This window comes from Urocitellus parryii, chromosome 4 (assembly GCF_045843805.1).
Source record: "Urocitellus parryii isolate mUroPar1 chromosome 4, mUroPar1.hap1, whole genome shotgun sequence".
In the NCBI taxonomy this organism is placed as follows: Eukaryota; Metazoa; Chordata; class Mammalia; order Rodentia; family Sciuridae; genus Urocitellus; species Urocitellus parryii.
In genome coordinates this window covers 14,675,486-14,697,491 of record NC_135534.1, presented here as the reverse complement: position 1 = coordinate 14,697,491, position 22,006 = coordinate 14,675,486, and the positions used below count along the sequence as shown (strand labels likewise).

Sequence of the window (22,006 nt, the reverse complement as noted above, 5' to 3'; positions counted from 1 at the left end):
GAGTACAATTTATTCTAATTAGGATACTATTCTTGTGGTTGTACATGATGTGGAGATACCCTGGTCATATATTCAAATCCAGGCTAGGGAAGTTACGTCCAATCAATTCTGCTGTCCTCCCTATGTCCCCCTCTTCCCTTCCTTCCCCTTAGTCTAATCCAGTGGACTTCTGTTCTTCTTCTCCCCATACTCCATTGTTGTGAGTTAGTATCCACAAAGCAGACAGAACATTTGGCCTTTGGTTTTGGGGGACTGGCTTATTTCCCTTAGCATGATATTTGCGAGTGTCATCTATTTAACAGCAAATGTCATAATTTTATTCTGCTTTGTGACTAAGTAATATTCCATTGTGTAGATATACCACATTTTCTATTCCATTTATTGTTTCAATGGCACCTAGGCTGTTTACATAGCTTAACTATTATGAATTGAGATGCTGTAAACATTGATGTGACTGTGTCAATGTAGTATGCTGATTTTAAGTCCTTTAGGTATAGACTGAAGAATGGGATAGCTGGATCAAATGATGGTTCCATTCCAAGTTTTCCAAGGAATCTCCATACCGCTTACCATAGTGGTTGTACCAATGTGCAGTCCCACCAGCAATGTATAAGAGTACCTTTCTCCCCACATCCTCTCCAACATTTATTGTTGTTTGTATTCTTTATAATTGCCATTCTAACTGGAGTGAGATGAAATCTCAGTGTAGTTTTAATTTACATTTCTCTAATTGCTAGAGATATTGAACACATATTTTTTGACCATTCATAATTCTTCTACAAAGTTCCTGTTTAGTTCCTTTGTCCATTTATTGACTAGGTTATTTGTTTGTTTATTTTATGGTGTTAAGTTTTTTTGAGTTCTTTGCATAACCTGGAGATTAATGCTCTGAGATGCAGGTGGCAAAGATTGTTCTCCAATTCTGTAGGCTTTCTGTTCACACTGATTATTTCCTTTGCAGTGAAGAAGATTTTTAGTTTGATTTCCTACTATTTATTGATTCTTTTTTGGGGGGAGGATGTGTACCATGAAATTAACTCAGGGGTACTCTAACACTGAGCCACATCCCCCACCATTTTTTTTTTTTTGTATTTTATTTAGAAACAGAGTCTCACTGAGTTTGCTTAGCTCCTTGCCATTCCTGAGGCTGGCTTTGAACTCTCTATCCTCCTGTCTCAGACTCCACAGAGTATAATATTCTTGTTTGGCATACGATTTCTTTCAGGATTACAGGCATGCACCACTGTGTCCAGTCCATTTATTGATTACTGGTTTTACTTCTTGCACTTTAGGAGTATTATTGAGGAAGTTGGTTCCTAAGCCAACATGATGGAGAGTTGGGTCTACATTTTCTTTTAGTAGGTGCAGGGTCTCTGGTCTAATGCCTGGGTCCTTGATCCACTTTGAGTTGAGTTTTGTTCAGGATTAGAGATAGGGGTTTAATTTTATTCTACTACCTATGTTTTTTTCAGTTTTCCCAGAACCATGTGTGGAAGAGGCTCTTTTCTCCCATGTATGTTTAAGATGCCTTATGAGATGTCTAGTATGAGATGACTATATTTTTGTGGGTTTGTCTCTGTGTCCTCTATTCTGTTCCATTGGTCTTCCTGTGTGTTTTTGTGCTAATAATATGCTGGATTTTTTGCTATAACTCTGTAGTATATTGAATCCCACAATTGCTTTTTCTATATCTATGAAGAATATCATTGGGATTTTAATAGAAATTGCATTCAATTTGCATAGCACTTTTGGTATCATGGCTATTTTGACAATATTAATTCTGCTTATCCAAGAACATGAGAGATCTTTCTATTTTCTAAGGTCTTTTTCAATTTCTTTCTTTAGTGTCTGTAATTTTCATTTCATTCATAATTTTCATTTTATAATGTTCATTGTCTTTTGCCTGTTTTTGTTAGATTGATTTCAAAGGGTTTTGTTGTTGTTGTTGTTGTTGTTGTTTGTTTTTGTGAAAGCTATTGTAAAGGGGATAGTTTTCCTGATTTCTCTTCCACCTAATAGGTCACTGGTATATAGGAATGTAACTGATATATTGCTGTTGATTTTATACCCTGCTACTTTGCTGAGTTTGCTTATGAGGTCTAGAAGCTTTCTGGCAGAGTTTTTTTTTTTTTTTTGGATCCTGTAAATATAGAATCATGTCATCAGAAAATAGGGATAGTTTGAGCTCTTTGTTTCCTATTTATACCCTTTAAATTTCCTTCATTTCTAATTACTCTGGTTATGGGTTTCAAGAAGTAGTGAAAGAAGGCTTCCCTGTCTTGTTTCAGTTTTTAGAGAGAATGATTCTAATTTTTCTCCATTTTTTCTAATTTTTGGCCTTAAGTTTACATATGTAGTTTTTGCAATATTAATGTGTGTTCCTAAAATGCCTTACTTTTTATTGTTTTGAGCATGAATGGATGATGAATTTTGTCAAATCCTTCTTTTGCATCTATTGAGATGACCATGGGATTCTTGTCTTTAAATCTATTGATGTGGTGAATTATGTTTATTGATTTCTGTATATTTAAACAAGCTTATATCCATGGAATGAGCTTCATTTGCTCATGGTGCACAATCTCTTAAATATGTTTTTGTATGTGTTTTGCCAATATTTTATTGAGGATTTTTGCATCTATGTTCATCAGGGATATGGGTCTGAAGTTTTCTCTCCTAGATGTGGTTTTATTTGGTTTTGGTGTCAGGGTGATACTAGCTTCATAGAATGAGTTTGGAAAGGTTACATTCTTTTCTATTTCATGTTTTTGTTGTTTGTTTGTTTTGGCACAGGGGAGTGAATCCAGGGGCATTTTACCACTGAGTCACATCCTTAGCCCTTTTTCATATTTAATTTACAGACAGGGTCTCACTGAGTTACTTAGAGCCTCGCTGAGTTGCTAAAGTTTGCTTTCAACTCATGATCCTCCTGCCTTAGCCTCCTGAGCCTCTGCATTACAGGCATACACCACCATACCGGGCTTCATGAGATAATTTGAGGAGGATGGTGTAAGTTCTTCTTTGAAGGTCTTATAGGATTGGGCTGAGAATCTATCAGACCCTGGGCTTTTCTTTGTTGGTAGGTTTTTGATGGTGTCTCTAGTTTCATTGCTGGAAATAGATTATTAAAATTTTCTATATCCTCTTGATTCAATTTGGGTAGTTCATATCTAGAAATTTGCCCGTGTCTTCAAGATTCTCTATTTTATTGGAGTATAAATCTTCAAAGTAGTTTCTGATTATTGTCTGTATTTCAGTAATGTCTGTGGCAATATTTCCTTTTTCATCAAAAATTTAATAATTTGGATTTTATCTCTCTTTTTATTCATTATCTTGACTAAGTGTCGATTTTGTTTATTTTTTCAAAGAACCATCTTTTTCTTTTGTTGATTTAAAAAAAATTTTGTTTCTATTTCATTAATTTGGGCTCTGATTTTAATTATTTCCTATCTTCTACTGCTTTGGTGTTGGTTCATTATTTTTCTAGGGCTTTGAGGTATAAATTTAAGTTATTTATTCATCTATTTTCTATTATTTTAATGAATGAGCTCAAAGCAATGAATTTCCCTCATAGAACCAACTTCATAGTATCCCAGAGATTTTGATATGTTTTGTTACTATTCTCATTTATCTCTAATATTTTTTTAAATTCATCCTTGATTTCTTTAGCTATCCATTGGTCATTCAATCCTGTACTAGTTAGTCTCCAGGTGTTAGCATAGCTTCTATCTTTCATTTTATTATTAATTTCAAATTTCATTTCTTTATGACGTTAAAAAAATACAAGGTATTATCTCTATTGTTTGGTATTTGCTGAGTTTCTTTGTGGCCTAAGATATGGTCTACTTTAGAGAATATTCCATGTGTAACTGAGAAGAAAGTGTTTTCATTCATTTATGGATGAAATATTTAGAATATATATATATATATATATATATATATATTCCAAATTATTAATTGTAATTTTTAGTTTTATTGCTTCTTTATTTAGTTTTTGTATGGAAGATCTATTAATTGGTGAGAGAGGCATGCTGAAGTCACCCAGAATTATTGTATTATGATCTATTTGATTTTCAAGCTTGTAAAGGATTTGCTTCATATATGTAGATGCTCCATTATTTGGGTTATAAATATTTAAGATTATTATGTTGTTGATATATATTCCCTTAACAGTATGACATGGTCTTCTTTGTACCTTTTGATTAATTTTGACTTGATGTCTAATGTATCAGATGGCAGAATAGAAACCTCCACTTATTTACAAGATCCATATGAATATCAAATTTTTTTCCATCCTTTTACAATCAGTCTGCAGATGTTTTTGTCTATGAGGTGAGTCTTTTGAGACAACATATTGTTGGGTCTTGTTTTTTAATCCAATCTACCAGTCTATGTCTCTTGATTGATGAATTTAGGCCATTTACATTCAATGTTATTATTGAGAAATGATTTTTATTCCCTGTCATTTTGAATTATTTCTGTTTTTTAATTTAAATTAGTTTCTCTTTTGACTGATTTTTATTTTAGTACATTTCCTCTCTTTGCTGGTTTCATGTTTAATTTTTTTCTTTCTTTTTCATGATATATTTTATTTATTGAGAATGTTTTGTAGTTCATTCAATTAGTTGTGAATTCTTTTAACTTCTCTTTATCATGTAAAGTTTTTATGTCGTTGTCAAATCTGAAGCTTATTCTTGCAGAGTATAATATTCTTGTTTGTCATATGATTTCTTTCAGAGCTTAGCATATATTATTCCAAGGCCTCCTAGCCATGCACCCAGAACCCAAGCTGGAAACACTTTAATACCTCTGTGAGACAGTGGAGGGAACTCAAGAGTGGGAGCTTAGATCCATGAGTTCCTGGCTGAAATCAATACATGAATCTGACAGATGCCAACTATGAGATCTAAAGTGAGCCTAGAAAATAAGGAGAATCTCTGGCACAGAGAATTTCTGTCATGGAGACCATTTTGCTGAGGGGTAATGCAGATTAGAAAGGCCAGAGAAAGCCCACCCTCCCCTGTTCCCTTGAACCCCACAGCAAGCAGGACCAAAGGAGACTCTAAATGGGATGGAGTGACTGAGCACAGTGCTGGGAAACAGTCCTGAGAAGGCAACACAGCACAGTATCCCTGAACAATAGAACCAGTTAAGGGTTCAACTTCCTTTCCCACGTGGTACCCTGGGGAGAGTAATGGGGTACAGTCCTAGAATTGCATTGACTAATTAACACCCCAAAACTCCCCACATAAGAAAACACCTGGCGCATTACCAGACCAAATGCCCACCCCTGGGAGCTTCGCTTGCAGCAACTCATCACACAGAGCCCAAAGACAATGCCCAGGAAGTCAAGCTGTGAGCATCTTCCACAACTCCTCACACCACCAGGCTGAGAAGGGAAGCTGAGAATCAGAAACTCAGTTTGGCACAGACAGGAAGCAAAACCCCTCATTGACTATTTGGCTATTTTGTTTTTGCTTTTGTTATGTTTTGATTTGTTTCTGAATACGTACTGATTGATAAATGATGGAAATTTATGTATTTAATATACATACATATTTATTTCTGCTTTTTTTAAGTTTTAGCATTTCTTGATGGTAGCTATTTTTTCATGCATTTTCTTTCTTTTTTTTTCCTGAAGTTCAGGTTCTTGATTAGCATATTTTGGATTGTTTTCTATTGACTTTTCACAACTATGTTTTCATTTGTCCAAATTTCTCTCTTTTTTCTTGCCAACAGCCAAATTCTATTGCTCTATTACTCTTCCTTTAATTCTCTCCCCTCTATATGTTTGTCCTCCATTCTTATAAACACATCCTACATCACCTCAGCATATATCCTACTCACCTCTTGAATCTACAAATATTTTTCTATCACCTCCACTTTTCTGATTTTCCTCTTAAAGAACTCTACCTTTAACTGGATACTTATGCATATTTATATATCTTTACTTTTTCTCATTTCTACCCTTGTACTTGAAGGCAATTATTTTTCATGGATCAATATGTTGAGGACTAAGATATTTGATTAGTATATATGAGTTTTGTTCTTATACATTTTTATATCTTTTCTGTATTTTTTCCTTTTTGAAATTTCATATTTTAAATTTTTATTTATATTTTTCTCTCACTTTTAGATTTTCACTTTGGATTCCTCTGGTAATAGCCAAACTCTATTCTTTCTTTCATTCTTTCTTTATTTTTTTACTTTTCCTTTTCTCCTCCTCTGACATAATCATCACATTCTACATTACTTCTGTTCTATCCCTGAAATTGTAAACCCTTATGTAAACTCACTGTTTTTACTGTGAGCAAGAACTGATCATATAATTTCTAACTATTGTAACAATCAACATTGTAAATTTTATGACAAAATCTATTTGGTTTAATGTTGTAAATTATTTGTATTGGTTGTTGTTATTATCTGTCTCCCTCTAAACTGTCAGGTATTAGAAACCTTGAGGGACACTATAATTCCACAAGATAAAATTCTACTGTCTCAAAACCAACTGCTAGATGAATAAACACACACACACACACAAAAAAAAAAAAAAAAAAAAAAAAACAAGGGAACAAATTATCTCTAACAAAAATACAACAAAGCTGAATTCATTGACTGAATTAAAAATTGATTTCAGGAGTTTAGAATGTTCATAGTTAAATTCATTTGTGAGGCAAAGAATAATTTAAGGGATAAAATGCAGAAGCAAAAGATTACATTAATAAAGAGATATAAATTCTGAAAATAATTAAGCCCAAATCCTCAAAATGAAGGAATCAATAAACTGAATAAAATTTCATTGGAATCTATCAAGAGCAAACTAGACCATTTTAAAGATGGAATCTCAGGCAATGTAAACAAAATATATAATCTTAAAAATAAATTTGACCATGGAGAATAGATGTTAAGACACCATGAGCAGGACTTTAAGATATATAGGATAAAATGAATAGACAAAATTTTCCAGGATAGAGGAACACTTAGAGATACAAACAAAAGGAATGCACAATATTTTCAATGAAATAATATCTAAAAAATTTCAAAACCTTAAGAGTGAAAGGGAAAATCAAATACAGGAAGCATACAGGACCCCAAATATACAAAATTACAACAGACCCCCACCAAGGCACATTATAATGAAAATGCCTAACATTGAGAATAAGGATAAATTCTAAAGGCTGCCAGAGAAAAAAACATCAAGCCACATGTAGAGGAAAACCAATTCAAATCTAACCTGATTTTTCAACCCAGACCCTTAAGAATGCAATCTTGACCTCCTTGTTCCTCAGGCTGTAGATCACGGGGTTCAGCATAGGGATGACCATACTGTAGAACACAGATGCAATTTTGTCTGTGTCCACAGAGTGACTGGGGCTGGGCTGTATATACACAAATATTAGGGTCCCATAGAAAATAGAGACTGCAGTGAAGTGGGAGGCACAGGTAGATATAGCCTTTCTATGTCCTGCAGCTGAGTGCATATTTAGGATTGTGATAAAAATGAACAGGTAGGATACTAAGATAACGAGGAGAGAAAAAAAGATGCAGAAACTCACAATATAAAAGAGAACAAGCTCACTAATATGTTTATCAGAACAAGAGAGAACCATGACTGCTAGAACATCACAGAAAAAATGGTGGACCACATTGGACTTACAGAAGATGAGACTGAACGTGTTCCCAGTGATGACGGAGGCACTCAGGAATCCACAGAGATAGCAGCCTGTGATCAGGTATGAACACACACTGGTTGTCATGGTGGTGGTGTAGTGCAGGGGCTTACACACTGCTGCATAGCGGTCATAGGCCATCGAGGCCAACAGGTAGTTTTCCACAATGGCAAAGGTTCCAAAAAAGAACATCTGAGCAGCACAAGCATTGTAGGAGATGACCTTGTCTCCTAGAAGGAGCCCAGCCATGACTGTGGGAGTGACAGCTGAAGAGTAGCAAATGTCCACCAGAGACAGGTTGCCCAGGAAAAAGTACATGGGACTGTAGAGACGGGAGTCCAAGAAAATCAACAGGATCATCCCCAGGTTCCCAACAAGATTAATGGTGTAGATGAGGAGGAAGGTCACAAAGAGGGGAAGCTGCAAACCTGGGTCATTGGTCAGTCCCAGCAGGATGAACTGTGTCACTTCTGTCCTATTCTCCATCAGTTACCTGAGAATCACTGAGTATTCTATAGCTATGAGAAGAAATAACAGAATAGTTGAAAATTGAAATTATATGCACAATATTTATTCTTTAATTGTAGTAATGAGTTGACATTCTCTAGAACAAATATGACCTTCAGGATCTAATTGAATGCATGGTCCCACGCTGTAGCATCTCAGGAATCATGTAACAATTCAATTTTTTTTTCAATTGTTAATCTGAGATGTAGTCAGTTAAACTGCTTAATGAAAATTATTTCTATGGTCATATCTCTCAATCCACCAAAGCCTCCTAGAAAAAAAAATGAAACTTTCACATTGCTCACCTTATTGCTGGAGGCATATTAAGTGTGCATTCTGTGTCTCCTCTAAACAACATTATGAATTTGTTTCATTGTCACATTCATGTAAATATTGATGTATAACAGGTAGAATAACTCATTCATATTGGTGAAATCTTTAATTGGCCATCTGTGCTCTGGACCCATGCCAATTCTTAACCTACACTGAATGGTTTCTAAGTCTAAAGAGCTAAAGTGAATTACAAGCAGGCTGGGGATATAGCTCAGTTGGTAGAGTTTGTGCCTTACATGCACAAGGCCCTGGGTTCAATCCCCAGCACCACCAAAAAAATTTTTAAAAAAATTTTTAAAATAAGGTGAATTACAAGCAGCATTTCGGGTTTCATAGTGATCTATAGGAGTGATTGATTAGATGGTGAATTCATCCTCTTTACAATAATGTGTGCCTCTCATTAGAGATAGAAGAAATAAGCAAATGTGTAACAGTGAAATGGTTCTTGTTTCAAACACAGAAGACCATAAATTAATTGATAAGCTCTGCATTGTATGTTAACCTTCCCCAGCAATCTCATGCTTATCAGCAGCAGCACATCTACACATGTTGGTACTGATGTGCCTAAAGGCATGACCTTTGATTAGGCAGAGATGAGTCTGACTCTTGAACCAACACAGCACATCTCTACACACAGTGGCTGTGGTTGGTTAGCTGGGATGGTGGGACCAAGTGCTTCCTGAAGAGGGGATTGAGATGAAGGCATATCAGATTCAGATGTCTCAGAGTTCGGATTCCTAGAAGAGATGCACAATGGACCTACTGTTTACCACCTAAATGTCACTGGCCCTAACAAAACTCCTATGAACATCATATTTCCATCTGCAAAATGAAGACATTAAAGAGACCTACTTTGAGGTATTCTTGTGAAAACTAAATAATACATAAAGGAAAATGAAATGTTGGGTGCCTAGAACATCCTGATAAGTGCTGACCATCATGTGGCTAGAATAGGATAACAGTCTGAGCTGGTTTGATGAATGGATCACACGTGAGGTGGATGCTCATATTCGAGCCTTCAGTTGTGGGTGACCTTGATGCCTTAAGCTTCTTTCCCCATTTTTTTCTTTTCTCCTCACGATTGGCCATTTAGGTTTGTGTGTTCTCCACTGATTCCGTCATTACTCTAAGCATGTGACTGCTGTTGCTGCAATTCCATATGAACCAGTCCTGTTGAAATTTTCTTTCTTGAAATCTATAATTTGCATACTGCCTACCCTACTTCTTTTAAGTATTTGACACCTTAAATTTGGAGCCTTCCCATGGAGACATCATGGTTGCGAGTCTTAATGCCCTGGGTCACTTTTGGTATACACTGTGTTTTCTCTATATCCCAAGGGATTTGCATGTAAGTGTTGCATGAGTGTGCATGTGTAAAGTAGGTTGTATTGTTGTTTGTATTTTATCAAAAAGGAAACAGAATATGAGAAGTTGGGCGAGGCTCTAAAATTTAGGTAGAATGAGAAAGATTCAAAATTCACAGGTGAGAGCCACCTCCCAAGAATAAGCCTGAGACAATGGTGAAAGATTTAAATAAATGCAGTTCCCAGCCTGTTAATTCATTTAGGATCATTTTGTAGTTTAAAAAAGAATCATTTCACTTCTGGGATTTTTGTTTCTGTTTGCATTTTGAACTTTGATGACATTCAAATGTAGACTGAACAAGGTAAGTTCTCTAATCAATCAAAGTATCATCTGTCATACTTTTTGTTCTTATTTTTTTTAGTTGTTGAAAAAGAAGCAAGATTTGTTCTATGCATCACTAAAGTCTCCATCATAGATGTTTTCATATTTATTCATAGACTTGCTTCAGTTATTAGAAACTTTCTGAAATATTTCTTTCTGATTTCGAATAACTCATAGCAGGCACAGGTAGCCTAGTGCTCTTGCATGACTTACACATCTCCCTGAAATGTTACAGAATAGAGAACTCACCACTCTGCTAGAAGTGAAAGGCAGTTTATCCAGGTGGGTACCTTTAAATTCATTAAGTCAGGAATAAAAAATGGAACAAGTGCTCTGAAGGAGGCCTCTCTCAGGTAGTTGTCAAAAGACTCCATTTTCTCTAAGGCAGCAGAAAAGGAGGAAAGTTAGTTAACATGGATCTAGTTCAGACTCTATCATGAGTTCTTTCTGTGCCCCAGGAAGAATTACTTACCCCTCCTTCTACATAGAATTAGGATAATATTACTTCTCTCAATTCACAAATCATGCCCATAAATAAATGAAGCATCCAAAGAACGTCTCATAAAAATAATATCATTTAAAAGTCAACCAATACGATTTTTTTCCTTGGAATGTTTCTCTGACCATAATTGAAGGCTCATAGCAAACCCTCAGGTTTGAAGAAGGCTGCATACCAACAATAATCATGAAGATGAAGAAAGGATGTCCAGTGGAGCTGGCATCTAGTGTGTTTCTTCTAAAACAAAGTGATGTGGAGTCTTTGGGATTTCATGGAGATCCAGAGAGAATTATACAGATTTGGAGACCTCTGGAGATTTCTCCCATGAGACTATCTACAATTCCCTGTCCTGCTTTTCTAAGGAAGAAGCAATTAAAGAGCCTTTAGGGATCAAGCTCATTATTATATTTTTAAAATTAAATTTGTTTTTACTCTTAAATGAAAACACAAAAAAAATGTATATATTGACTCGTACCATTGGATCGTCTTATACACAAACATAGTGTGTACCATTTAAGCAAAGTTTAACATATCTGTGTCTTCAAATACTTATCATTTCTTTGAGGTAAAAACCTTTAAAATCCTTGCTTCTGGCTTTTTGAAGTGCACACTGCTTAAGAGTTACCTGTAGTCTCCCTACTGTGCCATCGCTCACCAGACCTTCTTGCTCCTAACAACACTCAGGCCCCCTGCTATACCCATCCTCTGGTAAAAACTACTTGATTCTTAACTTCTGTGAGAAGGACTTCTCAAGATTCCACACATGAGTGAGATCATGCAGAAACTGTCTTTTGCTTGACTTATTTCACTTTATATAATGATCTCCTTTTGCCAATGACAGGATTTCATTCTTTGTTATAACTGAGTCAAATTTCTTAATGCATATGTATCACGTTTTCTTAATCCACTTATCAGTTCTTGGACACTTAGTTTGTTTCCATTTCTTAGCTATTGGAAGCATTGCGCAGAGAACACTAGGGTACAGATGTCTTTTTGACATACTGATTTCATTTCCTTTGAATTCATTTTTTTAAATTTTTTTTATTGGGGGTGAGCTGAACTCAGGGGCATTCAATCACTGAGCCTCATCCCCAGACTTATTTGGTATTTTATTAAGAGACAGGGTTTCACTGAGTTGCTTAGCGCCTCACCATTGCTGGGGCTGGCTTTGAACTCGCTATCTTCCTGCCTCCACCTCTGGAGCCACTGGGATTACAGGCATGTGCCACTGCCCCCTGGCTGAATTCATTTATTAATTGTGATATTATGGATTTAACCCAGGGCTCCCTACTATTGAACTATATCCCTGACCCTTTTAAATTATTTTATGTACTTATTTTTGAGTTAGGGTCTCCCAAACTTGCCAATTTGGTCTCAAACTTGCCATCCTCCACCTCAGCCTCCTGAATAGATGTAATTAGTAGACCATGCTTACCTAATTTACTTTGAATTTAAACTCAGGGTTGAAATTGGTGGATCACAGTTTTCCATATGGTTGTGATAATCTGTATTCCCACCCACAACATACAGGGTTGCTTTCCTTTCTTCTCCATCTTGCCAGCACTAGTTAGTTTTAGTTTTTCCATAAGGCTGCTTTGCTGTGGTGAGGTAACATTTCACAGTGATTTGGATTTGGATTTCCCTGATGATTAGTGAAACTGAGCTTTAATTCATATACCAGTTGGCCATTTGTATGTCTTTGAGAAATGTCCGTTTGGGTCTATTTGCCCATTTTTAATCAGGTTATTTGCTTGTCTGGGTTTTATGTTTTGTTGTGTTCTGTCTTTCTCTGGAGTTTTGGGTTCCTTCTATATTCTGAATATCCCATGCCCTTTTAGATAGATGTAAAGTTTTCAAATCTCTTCTTCCATTCTGTAGGTTGTCTCTTGACTCTCTTGATTATTTCCTTTGCTGTGCACAACCATTTTAGTTTATTGCAATCCCATGTGTCTTATTTCTACTTTAGTTCTCTGAGTTTGGGGGTTTATTTGTAAAAATAAATAAATAAATAATGTCTTTACTCATCCAATATCCTAAACCATTTCCACTGGTTTCATGATTTCTGTTCTTATGTTCATATCTTTCATGCATTTTGAGTGGTTTTTGAACTGAGAGAGAGGGGTCTGGATTCTTTGGGGTCCTTGTGCCTGTGGCTGTCCAATTCTCTCCATGTCATTTATTAAAAGACTGTGTTTTCTACAAGGGGCATTTGATAAGTCAGTTGCCTACAGACCCATGGGTTTACTTCTTGGTCTCTATTTTGCTTCCTTGTTCTATGTCCCTAACTTGATGATATCAATGTGGCTTTAATTCCTCCAACATGGTTATATTTTTCCCCTCAGGTAGTTCAATGCTTCCTGCTTTATTACTTTGGCTTAAGATGACTTTGGCTTTTCAGGAACCTTGAATTCCATAAAAAAAATTTTTGGTTTCTTTTTTTTTTTCTATTTCTGTGAAGAGGTCATTGTTATTTTGATAGGGATTGGTATCTAACTGTATCTTCCTCTGGCTTTTACAGGTATTTTAACAGCATTTTTTTTCTTCCAATCCATAAACACAAGATGTCTTTCTATTTCCTGTGCCATCTTCATTTTTTATTGATATTTTGAAATTTTCTTTGAATTTTTTTCTTCCTTGCTTACATTCATTCCTGTAATTTATTTTTTTTTGTAGATATTATAAATGGAATTAACTGGTTTCTTGATTTCCATTTCAGAGAGTTCACTATTGCATATAACAATGTTACTGATTATTGAATGCTGATTTTGTATCCTGCAACTTTGCTGAATTCATTTATTAATTTCAACAATTTTTTGGGGGGGGTGAAGTTTTGGGATTTTCTGTAGGTCCTATATCTCTTTTCAACCTTGAAAATGTGATTTCCAAAATGGGTGCACTTTAGTTCTCTTTTGCTTGATTGCTCTGGCTAGAACTTCCAACACTCTGTTGATAAGAGGTGAAAGTGAGCATTCTTACCTTGTTCCAGATCTGAGATCAGCTTATCCCCATTCAGTTCAATGTTAGTGGTGGGTTTAATGTAAATGGCCTTTATTGTGTTGAAGTATATTGCCTCTACACTTAGTTTGTTCAGCATTTTTTAATAGAGGAAGTTTAAATATTATCAAATGCCTTTTTATTGGGATGATAACATAGTTTTGTCATCATGTTTATTGATTTGCATATGTTGACCCTTCTTTCATTCTGGGATGATTCCAACTTGACCTTAGTGAATAATCTTCCAGTTATGCTGCTGATATCAGTTTGCTAGTGTTTTAAGAATTTTGATATATGCTCAAGAATATTGGCCTCTTTTATAGTTTTTTTCATTGTGTCCTTACCTGGTTTGGGTATCAGGGTATTGTCAGCTAAGAAAATGTAAAAATCAAAGAATTCCTTCCTCTTACATATTTGGAATAACTTAAGGAGAACTGGTAACAGTTCTTTTTACTAGAAATCCACAGTGAAGACATCTGGCATGAGATTTTAATTGTTGTGAGATTTTTATTATTGGTTCAATAACATTCCTTGCTACTGGTTATATTCAGGATTTCTGGTACTTTATGATTCAGTCTTGGTTGGTGTCTATGCCCATTTTATAGGTTATTGAATTTCCTTCTGTGTAGTTGTTCATAGTAATCTCATGCTTTTGTGTTTCTGATGTCTGCTGTAAGGTTTCCTTTTCATCTGTGAATTGGTTTATCTGTATCTTTATTTTTCCTAGTTTTCAAGCCAAGGATTCATCTATTTTGTTTATCCTTCAAAGAATCAGCTCTTTATTTTGTTGATCTTGAGAGTTTAAGGCTCCATTTCTTCCTGGTTTGACGTTTTCTGTTTCTTTTTTTTTTTACACTATTTTAGTTTTCTTTGTTCTGTTTCCCTAGTTCCTTGAGATGCAAAGATGATCTTTTAATTTAAGATCCTTTTGCTTTTTTGATGTAGGTATTGATTGCTGCCAACCTCTCTCTCAGTACTGCTTTTTCTCTGTGAGGTTTTGGTATGTCGTATCTCAATTTTCATTTGTTTCAGTACATTTTAAAATGCACTTCTTAATCTCTTTCTTGACACATTGGTTGTTCAAAATTAGCTTGTTTACTTTTCATGTATCTCTATGTTTTCCATATTTTTTCTTATTACTGATTTCTACTTCATTGCATTGTGGTCAGAAAAGAAAAACAGTAAGATTTCAACTGAAAATTTTTGTAGAAATTTTGTGGTCTATGGCATAATCTATTTTGAAGAATGTTGCATGTGCTAATAAGAAGAATGTGTATATTTCATTTGTGTCATGAAATGTCAGTAGATGTCTGTTTGTTCCCTTTGGTCTGAGTGCAGTTGACTGCTGTTCCTTGGTTGGTTTTCTACTGGATGATTTGTCCATTGATCAAAGTAGAGTGTGAGAGCCGACAAGTATTACTGTTTTAGCGAGCATCTCTCTCTTTATGTCAAATACTGTTTGATTTACACATTTGCTACTCCAATATAATGTGCATAAATATTTAGAATTATTACTTCCTTTTGTGAATTAATATTTTATCAATATATAGAGAACTTCTGTTTCGCCTTTTTTACTTTTTAAAAATTTTAAGTCTATATTATCAGATATGTCTTCTGCTTTCATTCAAATTCTGTTTGCATGGAATATTTTATTCCAATGGTTCACTTTTTATCTATCTATATCCATAGAGGCAAACTAAATTCTTGTAATAAATACATAGCTGGGTCTTGTTTTATTATCCACTCATTCAAGTGTCTTTTTTTTTTACTGGAGAATTTAATTCATTTACATTCAACATAATCATTGATAGATAAGGTCATACTAACACCATTTGGTGAGTTGTTTTCTGGTTTCATTATAACTCCTTTTCTTATTTTACTTTCTTATATTCTCCTTGTGGTGAGGAGATTTCCTATGGTAGTGTGTTTTGATTCATTGATTATTGTTTTGGGGTTGACTGTTTTTGTTTTCTTCTTACCAAAACACACACAAGTGAATTTCCTTTTTTTTTTTTTTTACTGTAACAGGTTTTTGCAAAGGTAGTACTTAAAGTGATTATAAATCTAAGAAAAGAAATAAAATAGTGAAAATAGACTGATAAGAAAACTCTCCATTTGCACTTCATTCATTCCCTGCTATGTTAAATTTTTCATATCCCTTTCTACATATTTCTATATTTCCTAGCTCTTAAAATTCATTTAGTTAGTTAAATTTAGACTTTTGGTTTTCAACCTTTCATCAAAGATATGAATGGTTTATGCATCACACTTACAGCATCAGAGCACTTTGAATGTGTCTGAGAATGACTCTTACCTGTTAGTTTAATAGCTCCCATGTTGACTGTCTCTCTTTGTTTGAAAACCTTCCTTAGCACTTCTTGTAGGACAGGCCTACTGAAGATCACTTCTCTTGGTTTTTCTTTGTCTGGAAATGCCTTTATCTGTTCTTCATTTCTAAAAAAGATCTTCTCTGGATTCCTGGTTGGCAGATTTTTTTTTCCCCTTTAACCCTGTGAAACCTCTTGCCACTCTCCTGTGGCCTGGAAGATTTCTGCTGATAAGTTGTTTTGTTCTGTTTTCTTTTTTCTCTTGTGGCCTTGAGAATCTTGATCTTTTTCCTTAGCCAGCTTGACTATGAGGTATCTTGGGATGGATCCAGTTGATCTAAACTGTCTAGTATCCAGTGACTATGACACATGACCCAATATCTGAATCTTAGTCTTTTAATACTGTTACAATATTCCCTCAAGTTTTCTGTATTCGTCTTCATTCTGTTTTCTTTTTACTCTTCTGAATGTGCATTTTCAGGCTTCTTTTTGCCAAGATCACAAATTCTTTCTTCTGTTTGATCTGTCTGCTTTTATGCCTTCTGTTGTGCTTTTAATTTACCTGAGTATATTTTTCACATCCAGGATTTCTCTTTAATTTTGTGAATAGCTTCCGTCTCTTGCTTAAACTTTTAGAGTATTGAATCACTTCTCTGTGTTTTCCTCAAGCTCATTGAGTTTCCATAAAACATCTGTTTCAAATTCTCTGAGTCATCCCATACTTATTATCTGGCCAGTTCCTGCCAACTTACTTGAAGAGTTACATGACAACATAGTTTCTTAAGACCTCTTGATACTTGTTGGTATGCTTTATCATATGATCATTATTGAGTTGTGTATTTAATCCAGTCTGTCCAATCTGAAATTGATTGCACTTGTCTTTCCAGAATTGTTAAGAATGCTGCTTTTTTTTGTGGCATCTATACCACTTCCACTAAGTGTTTGAGAACTTAGTGACCCTAGTTCAAATTCCAGGAATCTGCTGTTGATAGGTTGCTACTGTTTTAGTATTAGAGGGCAATCTAAGCCCAGGTTTGTCCTACGCCACATTTGATGTGTTGTTCAGATGATCCAGGGGAGTGTGTAGCAGGCACAGATCATCCATATAAGCCTCTCTCTAGGGAAAAGACAAGCCTCCATTCCTTTTCTAGAGTCACCATCCTGTGGTGACTTGTGCTACACCACATGCTTTTCCCAATGGTAGTCTAGAGTTTTGTCTTTTGCATCTGCCTAGTCTTAGTTTTTGCCAGCCACCAATTAATACCAATGAAAAGTCTTGAGCTTACTCTGCTGACCCACCCCAAAATAAATATGTCTTGTTTCACACTTGTCTTCCTGTGGTAGGGGTTAGATTGGTGAAAGAAGTTCCTTGCCCATTCAGGTTGACTGTTGTCAGGTTGTGCCTGAAGAACACAGCTGCTAAGACCTTCACTGTCTTGGGTACCTACTATGGCACATTCCACAGCGGGCACTGCTGTAGACCGAAATTGAATACCTCCTGCCTGTGTGCAGGTCTCTGTCTGGTGCTACAGAAGTTCCAAAGTTCCACTTTTGAACACAGGCCTGTGGATAATCATGTTTCCCAACATTATCTCTTTTAGTGTAGATGGATGTCATAATTATATACATGTCCTGTGTATCTAGTTTACTTTGCCTCAAATTCCTATAAGGAGTAGGTGGTGTTCAAATTTTAGCTTCTCTTTTGTTCCATAGGATATATGATATCATGTCATCCTCAAGGGGTTTTCAAGAAGAAAAGTACATGACATTTATGGAATATATAGCACAATCTTTAAAACATATTGAAGCTCCATGAGTTAAATATTAATACTGTTTATTTATAAGGTATTATACAATATGGTTCATGTCCACAAAAGTAATTAATCTTCTTATTATATCTTCCTGCCCCATTACAGCTAAACAGGATGAGTAATAGTTCTTAATTATTTGCAGGAGGAATTGTTATTTTTGCCTCAAAAGTCAACTTATTGATGCAATAGTACTCGATGTTTAATTAATCTGTTCCTTTGTTTACTAAATATTTTTGAAAATCTACTATGAAACAGACATCTCTTCAGATACTGATGAGTATGTTGTGAAAAAAAAAAAAGATAAAATCATTGTTCTTGGGAATTTGGTCAGGGAAGGACTCCATGACAAGTAACATATCTGCAATGGCTTGAATGGAAACAAAACATTCCACACAGGGAATGACTATTGCCAAGGCCCTGGGGCCAGAGCATGGATAAAGTTGTGAAGGAATAGCAAGAAAATCAGAGAAGTGGGGTGGAACTCTAGAGAGCGGCAAGAGAGAACACAACCCAACTAATGTAAAAAGGAATGGTCAGAATTAAGTTCAAAGCATTTCAAAAATGTCCAGCGTTATTTTTTCTCAGTATAAATTTTCAACAATCTGAAAAATTTTAATAATATATAAATACATTAAAATTGTTGTTACTTTTCCTCAATATCTCTGGTGTTCTGGCTATGTATCCTTTGAAAATTAAAATAGAAATCTGTTGTTTATATCAAATGACTCAAAAAGACATATTAATTCACATGAGATTCTAGATTTATTCATCTATTGTTAAAACATGCAAGGTAAAAGTACATACTTTCATTTAATAAGTTTCTTTTTTTTCCCTCAAATTGGGACTCTTAAAATAGTGGGAAAAGATAAAAATATTATATATGCATTTATATTCAAACAGAAATCAAATATTAAATTATGATTACTAAGTACTAGTGCACTAGTCAGGGGTCCCCAGTGAAACATTCAATTGAACACACAGCAAATATAAGAGATTTGTTATGGCATGGGATATGGAATCGTGATTATGGAGGTGAAGGAGGACCAGCTTGGCTATCTGTAAATTGAGAATCAGGAAGGCTGGTGTTATAACTCAGTGAGTAGAAAGGCCTGAGAGAGAGGGGCAGAGGGGTGACTGTGTAAGTCTTGGAGAATGAGGGCTTGAAAAGCACTAGCTTATGCTGTCTAAGAAAGAACATGGATGCTCAGTAATGAGAGAGGGGATGACTGTTCTTCCTCCCCTTTGTGTTCTGTTCAGGTGAGTCCTTACTGGATTGTACAATGGCCATCTGATTGAACAGATCTTCTTTACTTCTTTTCAAACTATACTGCTTCAGAAATATCCTCTCAGCTGCACAGTAAAATGGTTTTCCATTCGTGTATCCTTTTATCCAGTCAAAGAACACATTAAATTCAACACCAAAAATATCCACATGACATTTAATTCTGGCAAATTAGCCACACCCATGTGCAAATATGGTCACGATACACCAGTCTCCATTTCTTTTCCTTGTAAGATTTTCTGCAGTTATTTTACATATATTTGCATTCATGTAGAAAAAATTTCTTGGGAAATTATTGAATGCATCTATACCTTTAATAAAGCTTTTGATAAGAAAATCCAACATATCAGATATATTCTCATTCAGGTATTACGATTCTGAATCTGTTGTTTCTTTTTTCCAGACCACAGTCTTTTGCAGAAGTAAAAGAACTTGAAGTCAGGTGGGTTTTAAAATGTGACAAAACGTGGACAATGAAAGGAATGAACAAGTATTATGTACCCCAACAGATTTAATCTAAACTCTAAATATTATTTTGCCACTAAAACAATCTTTGAGAATGCATTCATGACCTCCTTGTTCCTGAGGCTGTAGACCACAGGGTTCAGCATGGGGATGACCATAGTGTAGAACACAGATGCAATTTTGTCACTGTCCATGGAGTGACTAGAGAGAGGTTGTAAGTACATGAAGATGGTGGTCCCATAGAAAATGGAGACTGCAGTGAAGTGGGAGGCACAGGTGGATATAGCCTTCTGATGGCCTGCACCTGAGCGCATCTTTCCAATTGTGGTAAAAATGAATATGTAGGATATTGAGATAACAATGAGAGCAAAAACCACATTGAAGGCACAGACAGGAAGAAGAACAAGCTCATTCATGTGTCTATCAGAGCAAGAGAGAACCATGACTGCTGGAATATCACAGAAAAAATGATGGATCACATTGGACTTGCAGAAGGTGAGACTGAAGGTGTCCCCAATGTAGAAGGAGGCAATCAACAAACCAGAGACATAGGAGCCTATGATGAGACATGCACACACACTTGCTGTCATGGTGGTGGTGTAGTGCAGGGGCTTGCACACTGCTGCATACCGATCATAGGCCATTGAGGACAGAAGGTAATTTTCCACAGTAACAAAACCTGTAATAAAGAACATCTGAGCAGCACAAGCACCATAGGAGATGACCTCATCTCCAGGAAGGAGCCCACCCATGACTGTGGGAATGGCAGCTGAAGAGTAGCACAAGTCCACCAGAGAGAGGTTACCCAGGAAAAAGTACATGGGACTGTGGAGACGGGAGTCCAAGACAATCAGCAGGATCATCCCCAGGTTCCCAGCCAGAGTGATGGTGTAGATAAGGAGGAAGGTCACAAAGAGGGGAAGCTGCAGACCTGGGTCCTTGGTCAGTCCCAGCAGGATGAAGTGTGTCACTTCTGTCCTGTTCTCCATCAACGTTGTCTGAGAATCTCTTGATGTTCTATAGTCAAGGGGGGAAAAAGTACAGAATAATGAAGACTTTGAATTGCTCTCAAAAGTATGCATGGAAAATGTGTTATTTCTTTCTACCAATATCTATAATTTGGGATTCTCCTGAAAAATCACATCTTACCAATCAAATGTGTTGCAGTTAATTACATACAGGGTTGAATTCTGTGAATTTGAAGACTCTTTATGCATTATCTGCCCAATTTTAAATTTTTCTATAATGTTAACCCACATATAGACTACTTAATGATTTAATCAAAATATCTGTATGTACCTATCTGTGAATTCACTTCTGAGCTTAGGAAAAGCTGATGCCTCCATGCAGCTCATCTGCCCAGAACTGTTGCAGTCAGTTTAGATGCACATTTCCTGTCTCCTCTCAGCAGTATTATGATTTTATTGAGTTGTTATACTCCTTTAAATTATTAAGCATGAGGAATCTATTCTATTGATACAAGTACTATTTGTCAATCTCTGTCCTGGACTCATCCCAACTTTAACCCATGTCAAGTAGTTCCTAAATCTAATTTTTTAAATTGGATTTCAAACAAATTGAAGTCGATTCACTTTACAATTATTCCCTGTCCCCTTTATCCAAAACTATTTAGGGTACAACAGTGAATCAAATGATTGAGTGGGTGAAAATTTCACCTTCTTCACTGTGTTTTCCTTTTATCAGAAGAAAAGTAATAAGCCAACAAACAATGAATGAAATGACCCACTCAGCTAAAAAGAGTCATAAATGAATTGACAAGCTTTGAATGCATTTAACAGATGCCCCAGAATCTACACAATCTCAAGCCTGTTATCGGCAGAACACCTACACCAGCTGACAGTGTGAAATTTGAATAGGTTGAAGAGGGTGTTAATTCTTGAATCGTGCCAGCAAATCTCCATACGCAGTAATGTGGAGGGGTGACTGGTGTGGTGGGAGTATGCTCCTCCTGAAGGGACAGTTCTGAGAGAAGGCACATCAACAGGATTGGCAGACATGGAGCTCAGGTGCTTGGAAGAGATGCTGCCATATGCCACCTACCAGGCATTTGTCCTAAAGTAACTCCCCTGAGTGTCATATTTCCAACTGCAGAATGAAGACAGTAATAAGACTTGCAGTTATTATCATAAGAATTAAATAAGTAAGAATTGAATTAAATTAAATAATTCATAAAAAACGAACACTTAAGATATCTGGGTGGGGTACTTGTCTTTACTTTGGTTTTATCGACCAACATGCTGACATGCAGGCCTTTTATTGTGGTTAGTTGAATGTCTTTGAACTTTTCTGCTCAGTTTTCCCTTCTCCCCCTATGAGGCCACTGAGACTTTCTGTACCTTCTGTGTTTCTCAATCAGTCCTGACTCCAAGCAGATGATTACAGCTCTTGATAGTCCACGTGAGCCAATGCCTTTT

At 35.8% G+C, this 22,006-nt stretch overlaps 2 protein-coding genes and 1 non-coding gene across 3 annotated transcripts; 1 reads left to right on the top strand and 2 right to left on the bottom strand.

Moving 5' to 3' along the window:
* Window positions 1-7,226: 7,226 nt before the first annotated feature.
* Window positions 7,227-8,153, bottom strand: LOC113195144 (olfactory receptor 5B3-like). The gene has a single exon (XM_026406563.2). It carries the CDS (start codon window positions 8,151-8,153, stop codon window positions 7,227-7,229), a length of 927 nt encoding a protein of 308 aa, XP_026262348.2.
* Window positions 8,154-8,707: 554 nt separating this feature from the next.
* Window positions 8,708-8,780, top strand: Trnav-uac (transfer RNA valine (anticodon UAC)). Its single transcript has one exon. It is a non-coding gene; the product is annotated as a tRNA-Val (tRNA).
* A 10,856-nt stretch (window positions 8,781-19,636) lies between these two features.
* LOC113195145 (olfactory receptor 5B2-like) lies at window positions 19,637-20,560 on the bottom strand. Its single transcript, XM_026406564.2, has one exon. It carries the CDS (start codon window positions 20,558-20,560, stop codon window positions 19,637-19,639), a length of 924 nt encoding a protein of 307 aa, XP_026262349.1.
* Window positions 20,561-22,006: the final 1,446 nt, after the last annotated feature.